The sequence below is a fragment of the Hemiscyllium ocellatum genome, chromosome 23 (assembly GCF_020745735.1).
Source record: "Hemiscyllium ocellatum isolate sHemOce1 chromosome 23, sHemOce1.pat.X.cur, whole genome shotgun sequence".
Lineage (NCBI taxonomy): Eukaryota > Metazoa > Chordata > Chondrichthyes > Orectolobiformes > Hemiscylliidae > Hemiscyllium > Hemiscyllium ocellatum.
In genome coordinates, this window is record NC_083423.1 from 39,381,132 (window position 1) to 39,401,098 (window position 19,967).

Below are 19,967 nucleotides of genomic sequence, written 5' to 3' on the forward strand. Positions count from 1 at the left end.
TATTTTACCCACCACCCATAACACCAGAGTTTTTGTCTGTTTGCATGTGTATGCGCCTTTTATAAGAGGTTGGGGTTTTAATTGCGAGAATTGTATGTCAACAGTTAATAATTTTTAACTGTAGCTAAGAATCATTTAGTAATAAACCATAATCCTTGTTAAATCCATACTTTCTGTCAAACTGGGTCTGAAAGAGAGGAAATTGGGGAATTTCCTGTGTTTTTATAAAATCTTGAACTTTTGTGAAATACTCTAGGAGTAGTCAGAGTTATACAGCACAGAAACAGATCTTTTGGTCCAACTCATCCGCACTGGTCAGATATCCTAAACCGATTAGATTAGATTAGATTTACAGTGTGGAAACAGGCCCTTTGGCCCAACAAGTCCACACCGACCCGCCGAAGCGAAACCCACCCATACCCCTACATTTACCCTTTACCTAACACTATGGGCAATTTAGCATGGCCAATTCACCTGACCCGCACATCTTTGGACTGTGGGAGGAAACCGGAGCACCCGGAGGAAACCCACGCAGACACGGGGAGAATGTGCAAACTCCACACAGTCAGTCGCCTGAGTCGGGAATTGAACCCGGGTCTCAGGCGCTGTGAGGCAGCAGTGCTAACCACTGCGCCACCGTGCCGCCCACTAGTCCTGTTTGCCAGCATTTGGTCAAAATCCCTCTAAACTCTTCCTATTTGTGTACCCATCCAGATGCCATTTAAATGATGTAATTGTACCAGCCTTCACTACTGCCTCTGGCAGTTCATTCCATATGCATGCTACCCACTTGTGGATAAGTTACCCCACAGGTCCCTTTTAAATCTTTCCCCTCTCATCTTAAACCTGTGCTGCCAAGTTTTGGACTCCTCTACCCTGGGAAAAAAGACCTTGGCTATTCAACCTATCGATGCCCTTCATGATTTTATAAACTGCTATAAGGTCACACTCAACCTCTGATGTCCAGCATATTAATCCTCTCCCTGTACCTCAAACCTTTCAATCATGATAACAAATCTTTCCTATAGCAGGGAGACCAGAATTGAATGCAGTATTCTAAAAGCTGCCTCACTGATGTCCTATAAAGACATAGCATGACATCTCAACTCCTATAGTTAATACACTGATCAATGAAGGCAAGTGCGTCACTACCCTGTCTACCTGTGACTCCACTTTCGAGGAACTATGCACCTGTGTTCAGCAGCACTCCCCAGGGCCCTGCTATTTAGTGAATAAGTTGTACCCTGGTTTATCTTACCAAAATGCAGCATCTCACATTTATCTAAATTAAACTCCAGCTGCCATTCCTCAGCCCATTGGCCCATTTAATCAAGGTCCCAGTGAGCTGAGATAACCTCCTTCACTCTCTACTGCACCTCCAGTTTTGGTGTCATCTGCAAACCTATTGACCATACCTGCTATGTTCACCTCCAAATTATTTACATAAATGGCAAAAAGCAATGGACCCAGCACTGATCCGGGTGGCACATAGCTAGTCAGAGGCTTCCAGTTTGAAAAGCAACCCTCCACCACCACCCCTTGCCTCCAACCTTCAAGCCAATTTTGTATTCAGTTGACTAGTTACCCCTGGATTCCATGTGATCTAACCTTGCTCGCCAGATCTACCAAGCAGAATCTTAAATGTCTTGCTGAACTCCCTATAGACAACGTCTCCTGCTCTGCCATCTTCCATTATCTTTATCACTTCTTCAAAAGATTCAATCAAGTTTGAGAGACACAATTCCCATCCACAAAACCGTGTTAACTATCCTAATCAGTTCTTGCCTTTCCAAATGCATGTAACTCCTGTCTATCAGAATCCCTTCTGACAGCTTACACACCGCTGACTTCAGGCTCAGTGTTTTGGTTCCCTGGTTTTTCCTTACCACCTTTCTTAAAAAGTAGGGGCTTGATTTACAGTTTGCTTCCCCAATATGAACTGTATGAGACCTGTGGAACAAAAGTGATCTGGGCAAATATTATTAGAGTTCACATTTATTAGAATAAAGCTTAAATGGTCAGGCGTAAGAACCGGCTCCTACAAGTGTTTGAATGACACACACTCTGGCACCTGTATCTCAACATCATCAATTGTAACACTTCATTAACTTAAAATTGCTGTGAATTTACCTATGCCACTGTTTTGCAAAATTCACTGCCAGCTAGTTGCTGATGCGTGTTACTTGCAAAATTGTCATCTTTTGAAAACATTCCTTATTTTGAGGAGAGCCCTCCTTGCAGTCAGGACTTGCCTGAAAATATTGCTATTTATCAGCTATCAAGTGTCTAGAAAGTGTTAATTGTATCATGTTGTGAAAGTTTGTGATTTCATCCATTACTTCCATCACAATGAGTGCTATTCAGACAGACCATGTAATCAAAAAATAAAGAGTCAAACTTTATCCCAGAAAGTGAGGCTTTGGTCTGTCACAAGGCTGAGTTTGTTTGTGGAGGTAAAGGTTTCCCATTGTGATGGCTGCTTGTAAAATGAAATTCATATGTGGGTTTGACTAATAATTCATGTACACTTGCTGGTAAATTGTCAACATCAGGAATAGAAAGATAAATCACTTTTTTGGTTGATTGTTCGTTATTGAATTATTTGGTTACAGTCATTTTAATGGGCGGCTGTTCTGAGTGACATAATGACCACCATCACATGATCTATCTTGCAGGCTTCATGAAAATCACCTGAGTGGGGGAAGGGATGGGGGGGTGGGTATGTATATCTTCATTCCAAATGGAGCTTGATGTACCACAGATATTTATTATGATACTTACAACAAAGAAGTGGTATTGAATTTCTAGTTCAATAACCATCCATCACATTCATGTGCTCTGTCATTCACATGGAATGTACATACACAATGGTAACATATACTTATTAAAAATGACCAATGACAAATAAGATAAAAGTGTCATCATTTCTCTGGTTCAAATTCGTTAGAATTTACTCCATTTGCAATATGTAGGAGTCCATGCTGACCTCTAGTTTTTGATCTATGTCAACACTTTATGCACGTGTTTGAATTCCTGTACTCTGAACCACTGCCCTGACATGTATTCATTGGGGCATGGTTACATTTGGGCAAAGGTTACCCTTCCCCCTAAGCCTATAATGGGTGGCTAGCCCACTCACTTGCTGCATTCCACAACCTGGGCCCATACCTATGGTATATGGATTGGTCCTGAATTCAGAAGCCCTGCCATCATTTGGGGAAAAAAACAATAGGAAATTGAGCTTATTAAATGATGATTGCCATGAATAATCTACTCACACTATGAAACAATTGATATAAACAGGCGGACAAGATTTAGAAGACATTTAAAATAAAGATTTGCTGGGAAAATGCAGAAAGGAGTACAGTTGCATCTTTTTGCATTTTTTCAATTACCCACTTGGGGGTTTCTAGAGAATCTTTTCAATTTTATCATTGCATAACCGTTGGCTTTTCATATCCAGCTTGTTAAAACATTTAAAATAAATTACTGTTGGAGATTTCTTTTTAGATAACAACATTTGAACACGTTTTACACATAATTAGTGAAAAAATATTGTAATTCTGTAATTTGCAAACATTTTGAATCACAGGTTTTATAATTTTGTCTAAGATTGCTGGTGACAATATTACAAGTCAGCTGGTGTGATTTGTCAAGAGGAGGAGTTATCACTGGGATACAATTACATTATGGTCAAATGTGTCTATATCTGGGTAGTGAGATAAAGACTCGTGGGGATGGTGATTAGCAATATGGGCAGAATTATAGATAGTTTAAAAAAAGCACTCTTAACGTTGCTTGCAAAATAATAAATAAAATTTATAGCACAATACTGACAAAAAGTAATCATATTCAATAATGGCATGTATTGTTATGTGAATGAACATAACTACCAATTAACATTTTATTATTAGGATGAGGTGGATTTGGGTCATACCAATGAGAAATAAAATGCTCTTTTGTATTTTTGAATCTTGCTTGAGCAAAAGATGAATTGTAAGAAATATTTCACATTGGGATAGGATGTTTGGCAAAATACACAGCCTCCTCCCAAATCTCATTTGAATTCTGGAGTTTGTGGTGGGAAATATTTTTCTTTGAACATGATCATAAAATAGGTGGCATTTATCACAGTTCAAACACAATATTACAGCACAGATTACTCTTCTATTCTGTTGTAATGTGCTAAACCACCCAGGCGCAAAATACAGAATGTAGATCAAAAAAAAGACCAAATTCTTGAATTATCTTTGACATAGAAAGAATCATTTAAGGATAATTGAATTTAGTTATAGCAATTTAGAAATTTAGCACTTTCTGGTAACCTTATGGAATTTGATCTGCTGGCAATTAATAGCACTTCAGTTTGATTTAAAATTCACTCGGATGAACCTGCAAGGCCACTGATAGTGTGCACTGGGTTATGCATGGATTTAAATTGTTAAATGATGCTGACCTTATTTTTGTTAGAAAGCTCAGCTTTTATTTTTGTATTTCCTTTCAGCATTTGGCGAGGGCCCAACGTCAACTGTACAGACACTTCTGGTTATACAGCCTTACATCATGCTGCTTTGAATGGACACAAGTAAGTATTGGGAATTTAGTAACAGTACACAACTGGACAAAAATTAAACCTTTCTTGTGATTTCTTCCCCCACCTCCCCTCCATTTTAAGGGAAACTAGTTCCTTGCACATAGGCTTTTGTCAGTGATGACTCCTTCCAGATCATTGTGCACAGAACTAGAACTATAAGTAATGTTGGTTTATTGTAGGCCACTTAGCCAGAATTCTTATCCACTCTTAAATGTTCAAATATATACATCAACTAGAACAGGGAAGTTTGAGGTCCAACTATCCCCCTTAAAGGAGGCCATTATCTTTGTGGGCAAAGGAGAAATCAATGAAGTAAAGCAGCAATTAGATATAGAATTAAAGTAATAATGCCTATTTGTCTGTAAACAGTGGCACCAAACTTGGTGTAGGTGGTTTTTGTATGTATTGAAATAAACCTAAATTTGTCTGAAATGAATGATGCCCTATTGAGGGGTAGTTTACGTAGATGGAAAATTGATTAGCAGACGAGAAAGAAAGAATGAATAAATGGGTCTTTTTCTGAAAGACAGGCAGTGACCAATGAGATACTGCAGGGATCAGTACCAGGACCTCAGCTATATGTTGGCCTTCACGGTGAGAGGATTTGATTACAGGAACAAGGATGTCTTGTTGCAATTACGCAAGGCCATGCATGAAATATTGTGTGCAGTTTTGGCGCTCCGTAGTTGAGGAAGGATGTTTTTGCTACAGAGGGAATGCAGTGAAAGTTTACCAAAGTCATTCCTGGGACAGCAGGACTGGCATTTGAAGCAAGATTGTGTTGGTTTTATTCACTGGAGTTGAGAAGAATGAGAGCTATCTCAAAGAAACCTATAAAACTCGAACAGGACTAGACATGTTGGATGCAGGAAGGATGTTCCTGCTGGTGAGGCAGTCCATAAGCAAGGATTATAATTTAAAGATAAACCCTTATAGGACTGCAATGAGGAGAAATTGCTTCACCCAGAATGGTGGACCTGTGGAATTCTGTACCACTGAAAGTGGTTGAAGCCGAAAGGTTGTATTTTCAAGAAGGAAGTAAGTGTAGCTCTTGTGGCTAAGGGGATCAAGGGATATGGGAAGAAAGTGGGATTAGGGCTACTGAGATCGATGATCAGCCATGACCATAATTGAACGGCAGAGCATGCTTGAGCAATTAAATGGCCTGCTCCCACTTTTCTGTGCTGTATTTCTATTGTAGATTTAAAAATTAGCCGTAATGTTAAAATGATGGGTTTTGTTTAAAGGGAAATAGTTAGCTGTGGATTCTTAGTGCTACATTCACGATTTTCTTCAACATTATGTCGTATGAAATCTTTGCTCATGTTGACTTGTTAATCAGACTTGCTTTCTGAGTAACCTGACTCACTGAAGAAAATGGGCATGAGATGAAAATAGTTACGGTTTCAAAATCAGATTTTCAGGTTAATAAGAGATTTTTTGAGAGATCTTGGGACAGAAGCCAATTGAATTTTCACCAGTCCATCTAATATGTGAACACGTTTCATTGCTGGATTGAAAGTAACACATTGTTTAATGCAAGGAAAATATGATGGCTTATGAACTATTGCTTTATTTGTAAGGTAATGATTCAAGTATATTTTCAGTTTTTGGTAAGTGTTTTTTGAGGCTGAATTAGGAAAAGAAATTTTAAACGAGCAAAATAAGAATCAATGTTTTTATTTAAACTCCACTCTTGTATTCCTTTTTTTAATATCTAATTCCCAAATATTAAGCTTGATATTGTTTAATCTTGAAGGTTTGTAAAATGAATTATTTGAAAACAAAAGTTAACTGATTTAATTAAATGCAAAGATTTAAATCTATAAAATTCTGTATGTTGTATATTTTGCCAAGATTGCAAGGCCGCAAAATTCTGCTTTCTTAGAAAAAAGTGTTCAGTTCTCCATTATTAAAAAGGAAACAGAAGCCTTGCATTTAAATAGCTTTTTCTCATGACCACCAGATGTCTCCAAGAGTTTTACAGTATATGCAGTATAGAGAATGTTGTATTGTAGGAAATATGGTAGGCAACTGAACACAGCATGCTCCCACATCTAGCAATATGATAGCAACCACCGAGTCTTTTTTTGGTCCTATTGATTGAGGACTAAATATTGGTCAAAACAGTGAACATAACCTCCCCCGTTCTGAAGACCATAGAAACAGGAGTAAACGTATTTATAGCTGACAAATACGTTGGTGTCTTTTGTGCATACTGTTCCCATAAACCATTACGCCATTGGTAATTCAAAATCTATCCATCTTTACCATACACATACTCCAAGACTGAGCTTTCACAGCCTCTAGGATTGAGAATTTCAAGTGTTCACAACCGTGAGTAAAGAAAATTATTTTCATCTTGAGTCCTAAATGCATCCTTGTTGCTGTAATGTTATACCCCATTGTTCTTAATGTTGAACTAGGGGAAACATCTTGCCTGCATCTACCCTGTCTAGCCCTTAAACATTTTGTAAGTTTAAAAGAGATCACTTCTAATTCTCTAAAACTCTTTAGAGAATACAGGCCACATTTGCCTAACCTCTCTTCATAGGACAGTTTGCCATTTCAGGAGTAACGTCTAGTAAATATCTTTGAAAGTGTGCAGTGAGACCTTTTTATATCCATCAAAGCAGGAAGATGGACTCTCAGTTTAATATCTTAGCACCTCCATAGTCAGTCCCAAGTGCAGTGGAATCACAGCCTTCATCTTTGTGCATGAACCTCATTGTGTGAGACTTGAACCTGGACATTAGTGACTGCAACAAGAACGTAAATAATTGAGGCATGACTGACGAACCAAAGAAAGTAGAAATCCTTTACACTGAAGCTGCAAACTTCTTTATTTAGCTCTGGAATGTATCTGGTTTTTCCTGATTAGTTGACTTGTGCCAGTACAAGGTAGTTGAGGACAGTAGTACACAAAGCAAAAGCTGAATCTAGGGATCAGGTATATCGCCAAGAAGGCACAACAATGTATCATCTTCCTCAAAAGGCTCAGGAAATTCGACATGTCCATTGGGACCCTCACCAACTTATACAGATGTACCATTGAGAGCATACTGTCGGGGTACATAATAGCCTAGTATGGCAACTGCTCTGCCCAGGACTGTAAGAAATTGCGGAAGGTTGTGTGCACAGCCCAGACTATTGCGGAGGCCAACCTTCCATCCATGGACTGCATTTACATGGCTCGCTGCCCCAGAAAGGCTGCCAACATCATCAAAGATCCATCTCATCCCGGCATTGATCTCCTACAATCTCTTCCATCAAGCAGAAGATACAGAAGCCTGAACACATGCATGTTCAGGAACAGCTTCTTCCTGGTCATTATTATGTAATTGAATGGACTGTTTAGCCTCAAATAGTGCTGAACTTGCTAATGTTGATCTCCCTTAGTGCACAACATGTGCAATGTAACCTGTATGCCACTATCTAAGTCTTTTTGATCTGTGAACCATTGCTTACTATGAGCTGCCTGTACTGCTCATAAGCAAACTCTTCACTGTACTTCGGTACATGTGACAATAAATCAATCTATCAATCAATAGCAGACAGAAGGCTCTGGGTCCATGTATTTTCCCACTCTAGCTAATAATTGAGTAGAATCTGAATTTTCAGGATGACCAGGTGATGCAAATTACAATACCACAAAAAGCATTAGCTCCAATTTAGTGTTGCAGTGGTAGTGCCCCTACCTCTGAGCCAGGAGGTCTGTGTTCAAGACCCACCTGTTCCACAGGTGGACAATAACATTTCTCAACAGGTTGTTTAGAATATTTTTATCCAGCTGCCGTACACTAAGAAGTAAACCACGTGACAATGAATTCCTTGTTTACTTGAAGTAATTTTGTTTCATTTCAGCTCAGGCAGCAAATAGCACTAGAGAGAGGCTGAGGAACTTGGACAGAGGCAGTATTTCTGAAGATTCTGGGGATCTCAGATTGTACCGGTGATGCTGGTATAAACAGTAAAAGTAAATTCTGCTAAAATTTCATTTATTGCCAACAGAACTATGCAAGTCAGTGCTCCAAGGCAGTATCACAGTTATTTCATTTTTAAAGCAGTCCAGTGACCCATCAATATTTGACTCTCGGAGGCGATTTGCAGTCTGGCTTTTAGTGTACCAAAGCTATTCTTTACTGTCATGCTTCATTTGAGCTTTGGAGTATCCATGGTTACCAATTGAAAATGGGTATAATGAAGTGTCACCAGAGTCGGCATAGAATACTCCTGCACTCCAACTGTCTGGACGGGTCCAGGCAGGATATCAATCATTGTGGAAATTTGCATGCTGCATGACTAAGTGCAGGGATACATTGTTATGGACACCCTGGAGGTGTCCATGCAGCTATAGCAAGGGGATTAGTATGAAGAGCCTGGCTGAACTGCGGAAGAGAATCTGATCGTGCTATTGGGAGGTTTTCAGTGCTGTGTTGTAGAATAGAACATCTAATGTGTAAAGCTGCTTATTGCATTAACAGTTCTGACTGCATCATCCCAATTCTCCTGCCTAATCAACCTTTACAACTATATATTGACTGCCCTATTTAAATCCCAAAACTATCAGCTAATAAAACATGACTCAATCATAGGCTGTTTGAAGCACGTCCCATCTTTTGTTTGTTATTCTGTTGTATACTCTATGAATGTGTCTTAGTTATTCACATGGTGCTTTCCTTTGGTGTGAGATCTTTATAATCTTGACCTAATCTGATGTTTCATCAATGTTCCACGTAAGCAACCAAGTTTTCTCATTTTGTGAACTGAAGTGGCAGCTAGACAGTTATATTTGAAGAAAACAGGAAAATCATGCAACTTGAAAAATAAGTTGCATGTTGTTGAGCTGTGCTGTTTTGTAGTGAAAAGGGATGACCAGAGGCTACACTTTGAGTTGAGGAAATTCTGCCTGGCAACAGCTCTCGGAGTTGAGCTGTAGAATGTGTTGTAAAGCCGAAAGTCCCGAGACTTGCAGATAGTTTCCAGATCCTCTCTAAGCCAGAAAAATTGAGACAGTTTCAACGAATTCATATAAGAAAAGATCCAAGTTGACCTGATTGAGCACAGGTCCATTAACACAGTTGGCTAGGTGACAGGCTTGCAGTCTAAGTGATGCCAACAGCATGGGTTCAATTCCTACACCAGCTTAGGCTGCCATGAAGGATTCTTCTTTGAATCTCTCTCATCGCCTGAGAAATAGTGTTCCTCCCATTAAGTCATCACCAGTCATCTCTCTCTCTCTCTTATGAGAAAGCAACACGATGGTGTGGTAGCTAAATGGCGATTTTACCTTTTCTATCACCATGCATACAAAAGCGTCTCACCATTGCAAAAAAAATCAAAAGAACTGTCAGAGAAAAAGGACTTTCCAACTTGTAGTTTGGACTTTTTGATCTTTGGAATTTTGTCTACATTGTTTTCTCCTAATAGTCATGTAAACCATATTTCTTTTTTCTGTCATAATTGTGCATGTTTTCTACAAGGATACATCCAATTATCTTGGGAAGTCCAAACTGCAATGTAATGCTCCACAGCAGCATATGAAGAAGTGCCAACCAAGGAACAATGTCAAGGAAATTTCCAAAGTTTACTCCATGGCATGCAAGCATTACAACATAGTCCAAGAGTTATCTCCAACTCTCAGCTTACAGTTTCCAAACAGCGGGTACTTGGAGTCAGTCAGACACATCACATGGACATGGTCAGAAAATCTGAAGCTTTTACCTTCTTCTAAGAGATCTACCTCAAAAAGAATAGACACCATGTGCTGTATACCAAAATTGACCCTGATGCCAGTGCACATTTCACCTCTTTTTTGCATCTTACAAGAGATGCATTCAGAAATTGGCAGTGTTGTCCAGTTCACACCTGTTAAGCTGCTTACAGTGGGTCTGACATCCTTTGTATTAACATCATCAGTCTTCCATATCAATATAGCTCTTCAGGCTGGACACCTGAAACTTTTTACATCAGTGATACAGTAGGACCTTCAATTACTGGCATGTATGGACCTACATGTTGCGATCCACCAGGTAACAAATCAGTCAGTTGAAACACCAAATATTCCAGACCACAATGTTGATTTTGTTCATTTTGGTCAGAGCCAAGCATAGGAAGTTCAGCAAGCTGCATCAGATATTCCTCAAGATCAATTCTGGTCATCTGGAGATGAACTTGATGTCTCCAGGAATGTAACCCTCAAGGGCAAATATGTTCTAATTCAGCAAACTCATGCCAAGAATTATTAGACCATATACACAGAGGTCACATGGGTACAGAAAGAAAAACTGAGGGATCATTAGTTCATTCATTTGTCCAGCTTCAAAAAGAACATCAATCATATAATCAAGTCATGTGAACATGGCAACTCCACCAGCCTCAACAATTGCTGACCTTCTTTATCCACACAAGATTTCTTTTAATGCAGGATTATCACTGATTGTTTCCATGTTCAAGGATATGCCTAGAGTTTGGTGACTAATGTTATGAAAATGTGGATGTAATATATCTTTAAGAGAGTAAAAGTTAGCATTGGCAGCATCAATTGTACTCAATAAGACACAATATAGCACGTGCTCCACCTACTAGGGTAGCTGGTTGACTGGAAATGACAAAACAGATTCAAATTAGGCTGATCAGTTTAAATTATATAACAAAAAAAATCCCAAATTCTAATTGATCAAGTTTGAATAGAGTATATTGACAATCGTAAAAGCCAATGACCCAATCTGATGCTTTGGAGTATAAGACCAGGGAAAATTGAACAGTTAGTGGGGAGAACTGCCATAAGAACAACAGATCTAGACTGATAGTCAGAACGCTGAGAGGTACCTGTCTAGAAAATACATTTGCACAGAGAGAAACCTCAACACTGACCTGGGGAAGCTAATCTACTGATGAAAATAAACAGAAGATTCGACCGCTGGCTGGTTTTTAAAATTTGAATTTTCTGTAATTCTTAATTGGGAGTTTTATCGGACTAGTATTATAGAAGGGAAGGTAAAAGAAAGTTTAGGGGAAAGAATTGTAAATAGTTGTTAGTTAATTATTCTCTGTTATACTTTAAGAAACAAAGTTGTTAATTTTTACTTTAAATAGTTCTTCGCCACTCGAAGTTTTACAGATTACTTCACGGGATAAATCTTTTCTGTGTTGCTGGTTTTAAAATAAGCAGGAGGGTTTACCCTGTGTCATAACTCTGACTACTTCACTAAGTTCCCTTTTGGGTGACAAATCAGGGATATTACCAGTATGGTGGTGATTGACAAATTCACCCCCATATTCCGTATGGTTGGTGTTCCTCAACAAATTGTACCTGGCAACGGTCCATAATTCACTCTCCTGAGACCTGCAGGAAAAGGGATGTTAAACATGTTTATCTCTTTTTCATCAAAACATTCATTTGAACAGTCATGCAGACTGCCCTGTGTGTAGCATAAATCCATGATAGTCAGGTATCAAGTGACTTGTCAAGGTTTTAGACAGCTCTGTTAAATTTATGTGCTATTCCTTAAGGTATTGGTTTGCCCTCACAAGCAGCTCTTGCATTTGGGAGACAGATCCACACAGTTGTTCTCTTCCACATGAGCATGATGCATTATTGAAAAGGAGGAAAACATGGCGTGAGAGAATAATCAGAGTATGCAGGCAATTACCCCAAGTTGAACCAGTACAAAGCATGTATGTTTGAAATATTAATACAATCTCACACGTTTGTGGAAAAATACTGTATTGTTGCCTTCAGCCTAGATCATATGATATTATAATAGTAATGGTCAAGTCCCAAAATAGGTGACATATCCGAACTGCATATCATCAAACACCCATAGTTTGATCCAAAGATATCAGCCCATATAATAACCTACGTATTTATTATGCACTTCCATTTGTGACGACAGACCACAAATTGCAGAATGAAGCTACACAGCCAAGTCATGATAACCCTATAAGGACCATGTTGGATTGTATCATACATTTGTCAAGGTAGTGCATTCATGCATAACGGTATTGTGCCTATTGTACCTGTTAATTGGAAAAGGGTTTCCACTCAAAGGAGAAAAAGGAGATGTTACTTTATTGCTCAGTAGGCAGTGTGTCTTTTAAGGCATGAAATTGGGACATCTTTTGCTCCAGTGTAAAAATCCTCACTTTCACATATTCTGTTTTAATGCAGTGGAGTAAGCAGAGTGCCTTCAATAGGCTGTGTAAATGTATTGTAATAGTAAGCTGAGAACTGAAAAAGTCTGCTTCAGAATCTAAGGAATCATGACAAGTGCTGAACGTCATGCAATCAGCTGCAAATATCCATGTTAAAATTCACTAAGATCTGGACAATATCCAGGCTTGGGCTGAGAAACGGCAAGTAACATTTCATGCCTTACGAATGCTAGTGAAAATCATCAATGAGAGAGAATTTAACCATCTCCCCTTGATCTGAAAACATCCCACTTTTGATCTTTTGTGATGAAGGGAAGGTCTTTGATGAAGTAGTTGGGCCAAGGACACTACCTTGAAATTCCTGTAGAGATGTCCTGGATAACTGATTTCCGACAACCACAGCCATTTTCTTATGTGCCAGAGGAGCATTCTCCCTAGTTCTCACTGACTCCCATTGATTTTGGCTAGAAGATAAACATTCTGTCTTTTTAAAAATTGTTAGAATTGAATTTTATCCTTGATCTCTATCCTTCTAATGAATGGTTTCTTTATGGTGTCTGTGACCTGAATTCAGTTCCTGAAACTAGTTACAGTACTTGTGTTGCACACACATTTTGTACTTACCACTTTATATGATTAAGCCCCAAATCCAAATTATCTAAAGCTTAGTGATATCATTACAAATACCAGCAGATTAGAAAGGAGAGATGCTGTTAATCATGAGCTTGAAATCGCTATGAATTTTACAGTAATACAACAAATTTATATTTCTGAAAAATCCTGTTAGGATATTCAGAAAAAAATACATTAACATATGATTGCTGATGTGCTTGAGATTGTCAGATTTCAAAAATGAAGAAGTAACAAAGAGGATTGATGAGGGCAGAGCGGTAGATGTGATCTATACGGACTTTAGTAAGGCGTTCGACAAGGTTCCCCATGGCAGACTGGTGAGCAAGGTTAGATCTTACAGAATACAGGGAGAACTAGCCATTTGGATACAGAACTGGCTCAAAGGTAGAAGACAGAGGGTGGTGGTGGAGAGTTGTTTTTCAGACTGGAGGCCTGTGACCAGTGGAGTGCCACAAGGATCGGTGCTGGGTCCTCTACTTTTTGTCATTTACATAAATGATTTGGATGCAAGCATAAGAGGTAGAGTTAGTAAGTTTGCAGATGACACCAAAATTGGAGGTGTAGTGGACAGCAAAGAGGTTTACCTCTGATTACAACAGGATCTTGATCAGATGGGCCAATGGGCCGAGAAGTGGCAGATGGAAATTAATTCAGATAAATGCGAGGTACTTCATTTTGGGAAAGCAAATCTTAGCAGGACTTATACACCTTAATGCTATGGTCCTAGGGAATGTTGCTGAACAAAGAGACCTTGGAGTGCAGGTTCATAGCTCCTTGAAAGTGGAGTCGCAGGGAGATAGGATAGTGAAGAAGACATTTGGTCTGCTTTCCTTTATTGATCAGAGTATTGAGTACAGGAGTTGGGAGGTCATGTTACGGCTGTACAGGACATTGGTTAGGCCACTGTTGGAATATTGCGTGCAATTCTGATCTCCTTCCTATTGGAATGATATTGTGAAACTTGAAAGGGTTCAGAAATGATTCACAAGGATGCTGCCAGGGTTGGAGGATTTGCGCTATGGGGAGAGACTGAACAGGCTGGGGTGTTTTCCCTAGAGCGTTGGAGGTTGAGGGGTGACATTATAGAGGTTTACAAAATTATGAGGGGCATAGATAGGATAAATAGACAAAGTCCTTTCCCTGGAGTGGGGAGTCCAGAACTAGAGGGCATAGGTTTAGGGTGAGAGGGGAAAGATATAAAAGGGACCTAAGGGGCAACTTTTTCACGCGAGGGTGGTACGTGTATGGAATGAGCTGCCAGAGGACGTGGTGGAGGCTGATACAATTGCAACATTTAAGAGGCATTTGGATGGGTATATGAATAGGAAGGGTTTGGAGGGATATGGGCCGGGTGCTGGCAAGTGGGACTAGATTGGGTTGGGATATCTGGTCGGCATGGATGGGTTGGACTGAAGGGTCTGTTTCCATGTTGTATATCTCTATGACTCTATAACAGAGCTTCAAGCTTGGAAAAATGAAAGTTTTTGGATGGTTTAGAATGACTACAAAAGACATGGGTAAGGAGCAGATTGTTGAGTGCTATTACCTTTTGTGGTCACTTGCCTGCCTTTGTTAAAGTGTCCTTGTCCTATACTTTCATATGTTCTTCATTTAATTTATTATATTCAGTTCTTATGACTATGTTTCCTTCCCACAATGTTTCTCTCCTTTCCTGAGACGTGCTTCATGTAGATGTCCAGTTTTGGGAGTCAATTCCTTGCCCCTTGCAAGAGGGGTCTTTCTGGTTGAACATGTATATGACACTGCTTCTCTCACTTGACTTTATTTGCCACACTTGAGTTTCCATTTTTATTCGCTGTATTTACAGGGTGAATTGGAGCAAAGACTTCCTTCGGATTTGAGGTGTTTCTTAATAGTTTTCCTGTTCGCCTGCCTCAATGTCAAAGCTTAACTCATTAACATTTCAGTGACCTTAGTGCCTTAAGGCCCTATATTTTAAAAAAATGTTTCAAAGATCCATGACACCTCTATATATCGCCATGTCTCAGGCAAGGGACAGGGTCTGTGACCTCCGCTTATACAGGAATTAAACTGTTTGCATAACTGGACACCACAAAACATCTGTCCCATCAATGGTAACATTTCAGGTCAAATATGGCTTTCTCTTTGGAATTCTAAATAGTTCCTTTTTTAATCCTGTTTAGTATTTATTGGGTACTGAGTCACCGAGACTAGGAATGTTCCTATTTCATTATCTGACATGTGCCACGTTAATTGTCAGGATATTGGTCAAGCCTTTAAGAATGCTCTCAAGACCTTTCTTGTAGAGTGGCTACAGTGAGCTGTCTGTGCTTGGCCCTCTTAAGCAGTTCAGCTAGTGCTACTCCCGTGCCTTTTCTCTGTGGCCCTGAAGTCTTTCATTTTCAGATCATGAATCAATTACACCTCCCCCCAATACCTCAACTGAAACTGGCTTTGCCACTGTGTCAGTGCAATCCACATGTGCACACCACTCACTGCACAAATCTGAAAGATCTGGTATGAATTGCTTCGTTAGTGGGTATTTCACAGAATCCCTACAGTGTGGAAAAAGGCCATTTCGTCCAACAAGTTCACACCGACCCTCCAAAGAGCACCCACCCAGACCCATTCCCCTATCCCACTACTTTATTTTTCCCTCGAATAATGCACCTGACATACACATCTCTGAATGCTATGGGCAGTTTAGCATGGCCAATTCACCTAACCTGCACATCTTTGGATTGTGGGAAGAAACCCACACAGACACTGGGAGAACATGCAAACTCCACACAGACAGTCGCCTAAGGCTGGAATCAAACCCAGGTTCCTGGTGCTGTGAGGCAGTATGCTAACCACTGAACCACCATGCTACCCAAATTTGTATTCACTATCTTGATGTAAACCAGAGGGCTTATTTGAACAGGGGGTGTGGGATCAGAGGGATTTGTACATTTGCTGACATAATTGAATCATTGAGTGTGTTTCACAAGTTAACAGACTTATGGAGTTTTAAGCAACAAGTATCATTGCTCTTTTGCTAATTACCTTCAATCCATGTCTTCTGGTCCTTCCGTCACTACAATTTCTCTCTATCTACAGTGTCCAGAAGCCTTTCAGATTTTGAACAGCTCTCTCAAATCTATTTTTAACCTTCTCCAAGGAGAAAAGTCCAACTTTGCTGGAGTTTTTACATGTTGCAGTCCCTTATCCCTCAAACCATTTCTGTGATTTTTATTTTTCTCTGCGCACTTTCTATTGCCTTTGCATCTTCACTAGGTATGGTTCCCAGAACTGGACGCAATATTCCAGTTGAGGCCAAATTACTTCATACAGACGAAATACATTTCTTCCTTGCTTGAAACTCTACAACTCTGTCAATAAAGCTCAGGATTCTGTTGTTTCATTTACCATGTTCTCAGCCTGACCTGCAACCTCAAGTGAGTTCTGGAAATATACAGCCCAAAGCTTCTGATCCCATACCCCTGTAGAAGTGAACACTTTTTATTTTGGAACGTTGTGATGGAGTCGACTATTAAGAAAAATTCCCACTCGAATGAAATTTGCATTTAGGGAAAGAGTTCTATGCAGCTCTTACATGGGGATTATTGTCTGTGCAGGAGCTACATGAATCTGGCATTGAAACAGCTTTCAACATCTCATGTACTGCTTTTGGCTTTCGGTGGAGCTGTAAGATTTTCTTCAAAGGAAACAAATTACCTTGGCTGTGAGGAGAGGGATATTTTTACAGCATAAGCCAAGTATTATATCCCTCTATTTCTTCATAAGATGGTTTTTTTTAATCATTCGCACTTCCTTTTAAGTGGTTGGATTTATAATGCATTGGAAATATTTAATAACTATGGTTAAAACAAACCAAGGTGGTCTTGGCAATAACAATGAAATTTGTGCTTTTTGTGTTATCTGATCTAAGAGAATTTATTTAAATTCCATGAGCCAAGACTGTGGTCTACCACGAGTCTTGTAATATAAATCACAACAATTCTTGTATCACACATACCTATGCCTTTAACCAATTGGATGTGCTGTTGACACTGTGCCGTCTGGAACATAGCATTAACATTATGTCACATCACTGCTAAATTGTACATTATCTGCTGCTGTAATTACTGTGTTGTGTTGTACTTACCACTGTAACTATATTTAATTGGACATGTAGACACAAAATGATGAAAATACAGAGTAGGTCAGACAGTATCGGCCCAAAGAGAAATACAGTTATGTTTCAAGTAGATGATATTCTGTTTTGGATTTTAGTGTCAATTTGACTGTAATTTCTCTTGTTTACGTTTTGATCCTTATCTTGTAGGGATGTTGTTCTGAAGCTCCTTCAGTATGAAGCCTCCACCAATGTGGCAGATAACAAGGGTTGCTTTCCACTCCATTTGGCTGCTTGGAAGGGAGACATGGATATTGTGAAAATTCTAATCCACCATGGGCCATCCCATTCACGAGTGAATGAACAGGTGGGGTCTGCTTGTTTGGTCCTTCCTGTTTTTCTTCGAAAGGTATTTTAAGTGCAGAGTTGATTAGTAATCTCCTGATTTTACAATCTAACAGACATGAAATGCTTGTGCGTGATGCTTGAGGAAGGTCTATCTTTTCATTTAATGATTTGAAATTCTGGATTGCTCAAGCTTTTTGTGGATTAATTTTCAGATTGTACAATAAAATGAAGTACATTTCAAAAACTTGCACAGGAATGTTTCATGATTTGCCCTCAATGTTTTTGTGAAGTTTGGTTATCAGGTGCCTGTATTTTGTGTGAGAGGTACTGTGTGGTTCTAAGAAATGTTGACACCTTCTGAACATTCTTCCGGTGCAAGATATTGGTTATTATTTTTGATTTGGAGATGCCGGTGTTGGACTGGGGTGTACAAAGTTTAAAAATCATACAACAACCAGGTTATAGTCCAACAGGTTTAATTGGAAGCACACTAGCTTTCGGAGCGACACTGATTCATCAGGCTATTATTTTGACAGGGTCATTACCGTTGATCCTGGGAGTATGTGGAGGAGAAAGGTTGTGGCATCAGGCAGCATGTAACACACATGTGTCTGCAGTGCTCCCCTACTTTAGTCATCATTCTCCTCTAAAATATACCTTAAAACCTGTGACTTTGATGACAAGCTTATGGTTTTGTTCCTTAATACATCCTTAAGTGGATTCGTGTTATATTTTGTTTTATGATGTGCTCCCAAAACATGTTTTGGTAAGTATCAGTACGTCAAATGTATAAATACAACTTTTGTTCACATCACCATCTTGTTGTTGGCCGTCCATTGTTGTTTCAGTGAGGTGTGTGTAAAGAGGGAGAAAGTTGTGTTCTTCAGCAAGGGTAAGAAAAGTAGAGTAAGCACGTGGCTTTGTTAGGATTGCAGGGCTCCCTTTGTGTAATCTGTCATTAACCCTCCAGCTGTCACTCTGTAAGTCCTGCTTGTACTTATTGCACCATAAAGGGTTCCACACCGTCCATGTCCAGCTGGTGTTTGACTATACTGATAATGCAGTCCATTGGCCAGGATTATGCCAGCAGGCACTGTAGTTTTATTTTTCTGCCAGTTTGTTGAACCAAGCATTAGCACTATAATGAGAAACTGGTTCAAGGTTACTGGGCACTAGGTACAATCAACCTAACTCACAATTGCAGTATATGTTCTAACAAGAGCGATGCTCGCATGAACTGTCAGTGAGTACATAATTAAGCATTACCTCAGCTTCCTGGCCCATTCTCAGGAAAAGCCATGCAGTATTTCACAGAACAAGAGCTACAATGTGTTGTGCTTTGCTACAATCTACGTAATCTCACCATCAACTATACTCTGAGTGACTATGTAGGAGGAAGGTGTGAAGCACTATATGTAATAGTGGCTCAGCTGGTTGCAATCCCACTGAATGCAATTCCAATTCCCCAGTCACCAACTGGGCCACAAAATGTTTTCTGGTCACGACAGCATCCTCCCAGCCATTGCTGAAATAAAACACATCTCTAAGACAATATTCTGAACTAACTTTATTTCTTTTCAAATGGTTGGTTTGTTGCAAATACCATGTTCACCCTCTTGCTGCTGATTCCTCATGCCATTTCCTCTCCTGGTGCACACAGCGATGCTGATTGCAGCTACATAGTTTGTGAAAAGCTGCAGACTTTCACTGGGGAAGACACTTCTGTTGCATATCTCTATCTATAGAAAGCCAGGCTTTGGATTGCACCATATTGGCATGGAAGGCAGGAGTCCATGCTACTGGTAGAATAGCAATGGTTAGAGGCAGAGCCTGTCATCATAAGAGAGGGCAACAGGTTTGTGTTCTGTAATGGCTGCTAGCACTGCCCCAAGGTGACTCTTTAGCAACCTGAGTGAGCTGCTGCTGGATGGAGTGCTGGCATGGGACTGCAAGCCCTTTAGAACACTGATGTTCACAGCCTTTGGAGTTTGCATGGCAGCAGGCTGACATTTTGTGACTTCATGTGCAGGACTTGACTGTTGTGAAACTTCTGCTGTCTGTTGGACTGGAATTTGAGACATTGACCATCAGGCACTGGTTCATGACATGGTCGAGCTGTGAGATATGGGAAGCTTG

The 19,967-nt window shown here is 39.7% G+C and overlaps 1 protein-coding gene across 8 annotated transcripts in view; it reads left to right on the forward strand.

Annotated features, from left to right (window-relative positions):
* anks1b (ankyrin repeat and sterile alpha motif domain containing 1B) overlaps window positions 1–19,967 on the forward strand; it is an 815,114-nt gene that overhangs the window by 244,728 nt on the left and 550,419 nt on the right. For all 8 annotated transcript variants that reach the window (XM_060842911.1, XM_060842914.1, XM_060842910.1 and 5 more), the window contains exons 2-3: window positions 4,505–4,585; window positions 17,694–17,850. In XM_060842911.1, the coding sequence (XP_060698894.1) occupies window positions 4,505–4,585; window positions 17,694–17,850 (238 nt within the window). The remainder of the gene's footprint in view (window positions 1–4,504; window positions 4,586–17,693; window positions 17,851–19,967) is intronic.